General features: G+C 35.6%; 1 protein-coding gene across 1 annotated transcript; it reads right to left on the reverse strand.

Annotated features, from left to right (window-relative positions):
• Nucleotides 1-383: 383 nt before the first annotated feature.
• On the reverse strand, nucleotides 384-4,029 carry LOC131049409 (uncharacterized). Its single transcript, XM_057983460.2, has one exon. The coding sequence runs from the start codon at nucleotides 3,331-3,333 to the stop codon at nucleotides 835-837; it is 2,499 nt and encodes an 832-aa protein (XP_057839443.2). The 5' UTR covers nucleotides 3,334-4,029; the 3' UTR covers nucleotides 384-834.
• Nucleotides 4,030-10,785: the final 6,756 nt, after the last annotated feature.

Consider the following 10,785-nt stretch of genomic DNA (forward strand, 5'->3'; position numbering starts at 1 on the left):
AATTCGATTCGTCATTCGTCAGGCAGAATTTCAAAGGAACAGGAAAACATTTGCCAAAATTTAATAGAAAATACAGATTGAATTAGGAGGTTTTGGTAAAAAATCCCAGCATAATTTTTTTTCCTTAAAATTTAGGCTGTAACATATTTCTTTTTATTTCAAAGATCTGCCTACTAACTTCGGTGCACTTCACTACATCAACTATCCCACTCATTAATCAAAGTGAAAAAAAACAATCAGCGTAAATGTTTGCATAATGTTTCATGAATTAGCATAAACATATGCATCAAGCAGAAATTTACCTGGAATTGGATTGTCCAATCACTAGAGTAATAGATCTACAAAATGCAAAACAAAATTAACGATTCATGAGTAGACATTACTTGCTGCCATTTCTAATGTCATTTTATTTTATTCCTCTCTGGTCTCCTTGATATTGAAATACATAGCCATATATTGAAATACTTGTTGCAGTATATGCAATAACCATATATAAAAGAAAACCCAGTCACCACCAAGGCATCAATATTCCTTGCATATGCTAGAACTTGTTGACACAATGTTCAACATATTCGATCATTCTGCTGTGTTGATGTTCGACAGGAGATACTCTAGTGTCTGATCTAGTTATCTTAAATTGGCTACATCCATCTGTACAAGCCCTCACTCTGAGACTTATTGACTAGAATAATCTACACACAAACACTCCCCATAAAAATAAAAATATATAGTTTAAAAACAGAACTCTTACCCCTACAATGGCTATCTCTATCTGATATCCTTGCACTTCTATTAAAAACAATCCTCCCATGTGGCAAAACAAAGTATTGCAAATTAAAAGCCTTGTGAAACTCTGGCACCCTTCCCTTCCGAGAGCATCTCTGCAGAAGATTGAGGATCAGAACTACCAGTTCCTAAGCCTTGATATGGAGGACTCACTATAGATGAATTCTGAGTGTAATATTGCTGTTGAGGATTGGTCTCATAAGCCAACTGATTAGGAACCTGCATATGTTGGAAACTATATTGCTGATCAAGATGCATTGAGGGAGATGGGTTGAGCTGCTGAGATGGCCTATACATTATCCTTCCATCATTCTGCATAGGTCTAGCAGCTCTGTACCTTGGAGCTGCTGCACCCATATTAGGCTGTGTAGAAAATTGTGGATCTCTGTATGGAGTTCCTGCCATCACCGCGGTCTTTGGGATTGAATCATAGCCAGGCTGTTTTTGAAGTGGAGGTGCTGTTGGTGGTTGCATTGTAGTTGTAACCGGCTTGGATGAAATTACATCAGTACTATAACCAGCTGGCAAATTTGCAGGTGCAACTCCCATGTTTCTTTGCATTGACACACTGTAGCCTGGTTGCGGTCCAAGGCCTGGACGAATAACTGTACTCATTGTTTGTAACATGGGTGATCCATGATGGCTAGGATACAAATAGATGGGATATGGCTGGTCACCTTGCTGGGAATCATGGTGCATTTGATAGTATGGCATAGGCTGACCTTGATGAACATAATGAGATGGTACATATTGATGTTCATATGGAACTGGCATATAGCTATGATCCTGATGGGTTTGTTGCATTATTGCATTCTGATCCTTTTGTACATAATTAAAATCAGGGCCAGACTCTATATCTTCATTTCTTCTATCCAAATTAGGATTAGGCCTATCTCTTGGTGAAGGGTTAGCAGCATTAAGCAGCCCCGAGTCCTGATTCTTGGGTCTGTCTGGTTGCTTCATCTGCCCTGTGCCCATATTAACTGAATTGAATTCATCTTGCACCTGTCTATTAGCACTTTTTAGTTCACCATCTTGACTTGATTGGCTGCCATCTTTTTTCATTCCACTCATTGCCGATAAACTGGAGTTGCTTTCTTCCTTCTTCATAGTGGGTTGGCTCAATCCCTCAGGACCCATCTCAGGAGACTTAACATTAACCGGTTTTGCATTCCAATCATATCTTCCCTCTACCATCTCATCTTGCATGTTATTCTCCTGCCTAATTTGCCTTTCTTGTTGCTGCTGCTGCTGCTGTTGTTGCTGCTGCTTGTTTGAGATATGAAGTTGCTCGAATTCCTGTGTTGGGATCTGTCTTTGTGCATTTTCAGGAATGCTTGCACGAGGCTTATTAATCACAGGGTCAGATGGGCTCGGAACTGGAAATCTGCCATCCTTATAAGGGAATGGTTCAAACTGCTCTGGTTTCTGAAGAAACCTCAGTTTAGCAATATTGTCTTCATTCACCCTTGGATCCTGAGTTCGGAGACCCATATCCTGTGTGACACGGAAGAAATGTTCACTTCCACCTTGCATTTCTAACCCTTGATCATGAGGACTGCTAACGATGCCGTGGTTGTTTAATCTATATCCCAGTGCCCTTATATCCTCACAGACATACCTAGGTTCCCCTCCTTCCATGATTGGATTCTGAGAATTAGGATCAAACTTGGGATAGGGGTTTTCAAAACTTATTCCATGGGGTTCATCCTGAACAGGCTTTAACTTAACAGGAGGCAAATTAGCCCCTGGAGGAGCCGAGGAAGTGGATCCATATGAGGAAGTTTCGAGCATAGGGGAGTCAGGAGCTGAATGGACATCTGGGGGTGGGTGTCCTACAATTCCTTCAGGTTGGGGATTGAATGTCCTACTTTTCCCTAATGTACTTGGACCTTGCTGCAGAACACCTGAACTAACGGGCATCTTAATATTAGGGTTCCTTTCTTCTGTTTTCTCCCAATAGGGAGGTTCAGGCCCATCAAAACCAAACAAATAATCAGGCATCTCTGAAACAGATGAACCCTCAGAGACACCCCTTTGCAGAATAGGCGTACCATTCAATGCATCAACAAACCAGTGTTCTCTTTTAGAATTGTCAAGCATAGAACCGAGACTAGACGAATTATCAAGCTTTGAAGGAAACAAGAAAATTCTTAACCTGGAAGGCTTCAGACTTGCCTGCTGGGACCTTTCATACTCCTCCATCATGTTCTCTAGATCTTCCTCGGTTGTGACAGAAATCAAAGCATCCAAGTCTTCATTCGGCAGCTGGTACTTGACCGTAACACCCCCCCCAGAAATCTTAGAGAGCTTGGCAATAAGATCAGTGTATGTTATGTTCCGGCTCACAGTCACCATCCTAGTTTCTCCACCCAAATAACAGAGCTGATTATCACTTGGCCTAGGAATAATCTTGCCTCCATAGCTGCACATGAATCTCACCTTACAGGAATTTGGATCCTCCCATCTCTGAGAAGCAGGATACTCCGTATCTGCCCCTCTAGACCGAGGCGAAGAGCTTACAGAATCTGCATAGTTTGAGTCCATCTCTCAGAATTTTACACACCAAAACCCCACCAAAACCCAACTTCTTATTACAAGTCAAGATCTTGGGGTCTCGTGGGTATGAAGACAATTCTCTTTTGGGTGTCTGCAATCTCCCTAAAACCAGGTCACCTTATCAGACATGACTTGTCCAGATAAGTTATCTGTAATCCCTGTATTCTCTACTGCTTTGTATGCAATCAGGGCCATTTTTCAATGAAAAAGAAGCAATGGAAGCAATCTAAAACATGGGCTTTTATGGCAGAACTACCACAAGGTCCTCCCTCCTCTGTCTGAAATGACCCAAAGAAGATTTTTTGCAGACCAGCAGCATATGAGGCCAGTTGTATCGGTGGCAGTGTATATATGCTGCTGGCAGTTGGGTTTTTCGACCCTTTTCTACCCTTTCCAGCTCTTATTGATGTGTCCTGACCTAATGGTATGACATGGCTTGTCTCATCCCCATCCTATCTAAAAGCAGAGTTCTTGGCCTAGTTTAAGGTTTTATAGAAAACAATATTGAGGATTAAGATTTTTATTTTCTATTAACGTTATGAGGGACCATACTTTTAACATTAGGTGTTGAATGGCCTTGTTTCTTTGTATTCTACATGGCCGGCAGCTGGATTCAAAGCCCATGTGATTTGTTCTAATACACCTCCATTGATGACTTTTACAGGTCTCCTAATGTTGACAGAATCAACAGCTCAAGGAATTCTTGGAGTGTGAGTTAAATTTAGATGTTTAGTGCTTTTGTTTGACTCCTGTTGGGCATTCATGAAGCAGCATCTTAGGTGGGGTACTTAGGAAGTGGTTCCGTGAAGAAGTCTCTTGACTTTTGTTTTACAAGTGGCAAATGAAATGTAAGGAAAGAGATGCAAGCAGCCTCCCCTCTAGTCTGAAATAAATCAGTTTATAATTGCTATAACTAAATACAACATAATGTGGGCTTAAGGGATGGCCTTCATTTAAAAAGCGATGAATGAAATTAATAGAGATGCAATAGGGGAAACGCAGAAAAATAAAATAAAAAATAATTGCTACAACTAAATACAACTTAATGTGGGCTTAAAGGATGGCCTTCATTTAAAAAGCGATGAATGAAATTAATAGAGATACAATGGGAAGTGCACAAAAATTTAAAAAAATTTAAAATTTAAAATTTTTTTTTTAAAAATTTATTAATAAATTTTATATGTATCTATAGCTGTTTATTTTTTAACATTTTGGGATTATAATTGATTCATTTGTGCATCTTTTTGGTACTCATAGAGCACGACTACTAGGACATTTGTGCATAAGTGTTGGCAATTTTAAGTGCATGATTATTGGGACATCTTTAAGCAAGTATTGGGCAACACTTTGAAATGTGTACTTTTTGACCCTTGCATGCATAACGTATCCCACAACGTGCATTGTTACTACTAAGAAGCCATAGCTATAAGTAGTTAAGTCACATGCAGAGACGATAAAAAAAATCATTAAAATTCAATGTACAATTTAGAATCTATGGGTGCTCAAAGTTAGCTATAACCACTATTTGTATGCTTCCCCTAAGTTTGAAGGTAAAAGGTAAATTGATTCATCGCATAATGTGTTGGTTGAGTGGTGGTGTTGTTGTTGTGTCCAACAAAGTTCAAACTCTTGTCAGGCTATTGTGATTGCTAGGACATACACTTAAAAAAAGAAGATAAAAGATTTTAAAATATTTATAAAGTATTATGTTAAGATAATTAGAAGATGGAATGTAATGGGGTGAATGTATTAATAAAAGTGTTTTTAAAATATTAAAATTCTTAAATAGATAAATATAAATTGATTTTAGAATAATTTTGAAATAATAAAATATTTTTAATAAATAATATAAAATAATATAGAAAATAAATGAAACTAGTAGATCTATCTTTAATAAATAAAATCTATGTAAAAGACATTAGAGAGATCATTCTTGTCTTCGTGATATTTTACATAGATTTTTTTCCAAAGATAAATATTTTAATTTAATAAAAGAATGTCAATGGGTTTTTGATCTATTGGTGAAGTTGAAAAGTTCTTAATGAGCCCACCAAGCCCACATGAATGAGCCCATTCAAGATCAAGCCTTACTAAGTGCAAGGCTCCAAGATAATAAAAAAATTAAATTAAATGTTTATGTAAGATAAGTGTTATATATTAGTATAGATATTTAAACACATCTATCTAAAAAAAATTAAAAATATAATCTAGAATTATTTTATTTTATTTACTTAAGAGTTGTTTTATTTATTTAAAAGTTAATTTATTTTACTTTATAACTATTTAACAGTTATTTTATTTCAAATTTAGTTATTATATTATATCTATATTGTTTACTTCATTTTATTTTTGTTTTTACTTTGGAAAGTGTAGTAAATAAAAAATATCATACATGCATATATTTCAACTAATAACACATTAACAACACACGACATATCAAAAAATAACTTAAATGTCTTAGCAAAACAATTATGACAATAAAAAGTCTTTAATAAATTTTAGTCTTATTTGAGAGATTTCTATTTTTTAGCAATTAATAATTAAAATAATTTTATTTCATTATGATTGGCTTGAGGTTTTTATCACTTTGATTTACAAAGTATATAATAAGACTAAAATTTATTAAATCTAATTCTATTTGGCAACTCTAATGATGGGTTTTTAACCACACATACATCTATGTCAAGAATCGTGTAGAATGTAAATATTTGTGGTTTTTTATATAGTCTTTGTAACACTTTAAAACAAACCCTATCATGGCACATGAACATACAAGCGACTTCTAGATAAGATCCATGGGGAGTAATCTGGTGGTGAGCCTTGACACCCTTTGCTTCTACCACATGTGCTCCTAAATAGGGTTCAAGATTACTCTTTAGGTAGTGGGCCTCTCTAGTTGTTTGATTTCCTTTTCATAATCAAGCGTTTCAAATAAATGTCAATTCTCATTTGCTTTGTTTCAATTGATCTGATGACTGTAAAATTTTGTAGGTCATTATGTAACGCCCCCACTATGAGGCCTAGAGGACTGAATCAAATTAAACCAATGAAAATGCGATTTTTTTTTTTTTTAAAGATAAACCATACATATGCATTGAGTTGCATGGCACGACAAGAAAAATAAATAAAATGAACATACAAAAGCTAGCATTAGTCCTTAAGGCCCCACAACGTCATTACTCAAGCATTACCAAAATAACACAACATACATATCCATAAGAATCACCATATAAATATTATAACACCTTCTATTACAAAAGATCGTGATACACAATACATTGCCATGAGGATATACATATGATCATCAATTACATTACATTGTATCCATAACGATATAATCCTCAAACTACAATAATGAAGTGAATACATGAATCTGGATCATTAAGAAAGTCTTCAATCTTCACTCGAGCCAACATGAACATGATGAAGGATGAAGAAGACCCAATGGGTGCAAGAGAACTCCACCCAACCATGTGGTACCATTAGGTTCACCCCCTGTGCTAGGAGATATCAGCCAGACCCATAAGACGGAAGCAAGCAAACAAGGATACATACAAGACTCGCATGAGACTCACAAGACCACTACCAAAAGAGACTCATAAGAAAACCAACCAATTCCAGAGGCCCAAAGCAACTCCAAAGGAAGATAACAATACGTGACTACTAGGCATGCAATAGGGAAGAGTGTCATCACTAGGTTGTCATGGGTTACCCTGGTGAGTCTTCACTAGGTCTTGGCCCCCATCCTAAGTTACCTTGGTGACCTCTACCAACCCCTGACCCCCATACAAACACTAGTGGACCACACCAACCTTTCGAAGGGACAAGATTGGTGGATGCTATTCCAGATCTTCTCTACTTACCCCAAATCTAAACAAGCATATGAGGGTAAGAGAGGCAACAATTAATCTTTTTAATGTGATCTAGCTGCCCACCCAAGTTCTTTAATTAAAATTACCACTTTATTACAAAACCCTCAGTGAGTTACCTTGGCAACCACTTTGGGTCCCGACCCCCAATGAGAGCCACTCCCCCTTGAATTGCACCTAGGAATCCAAAATACATCACAAGATCTATGACACTCAAAACCACAAGATGACAAGACCCCCACCATAGAAAAGCTTGACTCACTTGCTAGAACAAGATTAAATCAAGAAGTAACAAATGTGGGCTAGGAATGACCATCTAGCATTAAAAGACATTCAGGGGCTCGAAACAAATTGCAACAAGAGAGGAAGGATAATCTCACAACAAAGGATTCAAACACCCCCTTAGCCTCTGGAACCAACATACTTTTAAACAACAATCCCTTGATTCCAAAACAATGACATTCAATCTCCACATCAAAGAAAAGTCTCAAAGGAAAGCAAAGGACACAACATGCCATTCATATGAGAACTAAATCACAATTTTAATATTATAAATAAACAATAACTTTTAACTCCACATTATTTAATTTTAGTTAATTTTAAACTAATAACCCAACTAGAAAACAAACTATAACCCACTTTGATTCTTTATAATTCACACCATATAATTGATATTTTGCCTTCCAATGCATATAAGGAATCATAATCCATTCATTAAATTTTCGGCTATCATTATTTGTGAATGCGCAACTAATTATATGGATACATAAATAAGTTCATATATATATATATATATATATATATATATTTGAAGGTGAGCAATCGAAGAACATTCAAAATACCATAAGCAAATCCATCAAAGGGTCGACGCTGTGAATAGCTGCTTATTAGAAGTAGAGACAAAAGGGATGAATACCGATTGTGTTAATTGGTTATTCAAAGATAACACACCAATTGTTTTTAACAGTTAACAAAAGATTCATGCTGATAGTATTAACCAGTTAGCAAAGCGACCATAAGCCAACCCAAAAAAAGCAAGAAATAAAATGCATTCGCTAGGGAATGAATGTGTATACCCGAATATATACATGTTGCTCAAAGCAAGCACAAAGAATTAAAGTGCATCGTTTATCATTGTTGTCCAATGAAAACATAAAGGGGAGAATGCATACCAATAGAAACATCGGTTATAGAAAGAAACATTCCAAAAATGCAGAACACTGTAGAGCCACTGAAAAGACAAACAGAATGCTCGGATTCAAACAGGGGGGTCGATGCCATGTTAAGGTTGTTCAAAACCAACCTAAATAAAAGCATGGACATTGATTTAAATAATTAGTCATTAAAAGGATCGTATCTCGATATTAATTGGTAAAAAGAAGCAAACATACCAAATATTACAATCGGTATAGAAAGGTATACATATCTATGAATAAACGTCTGTTACAGGTACAATGTAGAACAACTATGGAGACATTGAAAAAGCAAACTCATTACTCGGATCTATATAGGGGTCGATGCCATTTTAATGTTGTTTCATTTTAAAAAAATACAAAAAAAAAAAACAACTAACCTAGACATACGCATGCATACTGATTGTATAGAGATTGGTTAAATAAAAGATACCTATCGATATTAATTTGATGATCATAGACAAATCAACAATCTACAGGAAGAAAAGAAGACGCATTTGTAGGGAAGAATATAGGTATACCAAAATAGAGCAAGAAAGATTGGATGCATATCGAAACTTGATGCTGCTCAAGCCAACATAAACAAATACATGCATTTTGATTATAATTAATCATAAATGTAGAAAACATAAATAGGATAGGTTATAAGAGGGAAAATGCAATAGAAGGAATGAATAAATGTTAACCAATGACATCTAACATTGCAAGGAACACAACATTATTTAAACTATAAAAATATAATTTCAACATGGCTGAGGTAAAGGATTGGGGAGAAATACAGAGAGAAACAAGGGAAAGCTCGAACACATAATCTTATTGAAACCCTTAATTATTTTAATCTACAGAAGGTAAGTAAGTTCAAAGGATGACTTCCAACCTAGAGTCCTACACTCGATGGAAGAAGTTTCTAGCGTTGCAGAGGAATCCATGACTATTTCCAAAATACCAGATTCGATAGCTCTTCAATTCCTTATATCAGACACTAGATTCAAAACTTGAACCCCAAAAATTCACCATTCATTTTCAAACCCACACCCTAAAATTATTCAGAATTTTTTTTTTCACGGAAGAAATTTCTTCCCTCTTGCCTTTTTCGAAAAAGCAGGGATGGCTTTTCAAAGAAGCCACTCCCCCATAAAAGACAACATGCAAAAATATTCCACTCTCTCCAACACTTCCAGAATAGTCATAACTTCATAACTCCCCCCTCCACTACTTTAATTTTTAAATTATTTTAATTGATTTGTTTTAATTAATTTCCTGAGTACATTTAAATTACCAAATTAACTTTATCCTCATTTATTTTTTAAAAAGAATAAAAATGATTAAACCTTTTAGTTCATTTAATTAATTTAATTTTAACGCTACAATAATTCAATACATTAATTAACATTAATATATTGATTCATTAATTCATTTTATGTATTAATATAAATTTCCTGTCAACAACGGTGTTAAATAAGCATTAAATTATACCTTAGAATAACAAACTGCATACTAACAAAAACACGAAGGACTAACAGGATGAACAACTAACATGACCGGACAACAAAACACAAGGATACCTGACTAGCATCTTGTTCCTGTAGAAACGATGGTCATGTCAAGGGTCTGACTGATAACTCCAAATTTCAACATATCCATTGGGTCATAGAGCATGCTCAGACCTGAATATTCAGGTGGAGTCAATGTTCGATACCTACAGCTGCATAAACACATTGTCGAACATATGCATATAAACATATAACACCATATCATGAAAAGGGAATGGAAGCTGATGGACAAGCTAAAGGAAAAAATTCAAAATACCATAAGAAAATCCATATTCAAAGGTGAGGAATTGAAGAACGTTCAAAATGCCACAAGAAAATCCATCAAGGGGTCGACTCTACGAATAGTTGCTTATAAGAAGTAGAGACAAAAGGGATGAATACCGATTGTGTTAATTAGTTATTCAAAGATAACACACCGATTGTTTTTAATGGTTAACAAAAGATTCATTCCGACAGTATTAACCAGTTAGCAAAGAGACCATAAGCCAACCCCCAAAAAGCAAGAAATAAAACGCATTCACTAGGGAATGAACGTGTATACCCGAATATATACATGTTGCTCAAAGCAAGCACAAAGAATTAAAGTGCACCTTTTATCACTGTTGTCCAATGCAAACATAAAGGGGAGAATGCATACCAATAGCAAAATTGGTTATAAAAAGAAACATTCCAAAAACACAGAACATTATAGAGCCATTGAAAAGACAAACACAATGCTCGGATTCAAACAGGGGGGTCGATGCCATGTTAAGGTTGTTCAAAACCAACCTAAATAAAATCATGGACACCGATTTAAATAACCGGTCATTAAAAGGATGGCATCTT

Source organism: Cryptomeria japonica, chromosome 1, assembly GCF_030272615.1.
Source record: "Cryptomeria japonica chromosome 1, Sugi_1.0, whole genome shotgun sequence".
NCBI lineage: Eukaryota > Viridiplantae > Streptophyta > Pinopsida > Cupressales > Cupressaceae > Cryptomeria > Cryptomeria japonica.

Excerpts from the sequence above, each read along its gene's own strand:
- LOC131049409 (XM_057983460.2), bottom strand. The coding sequence starts at position 3,333 with ATGGACTCAAACTATGCAGATTCTGTAAGCTCTTCGCCTCGGTCTAGA.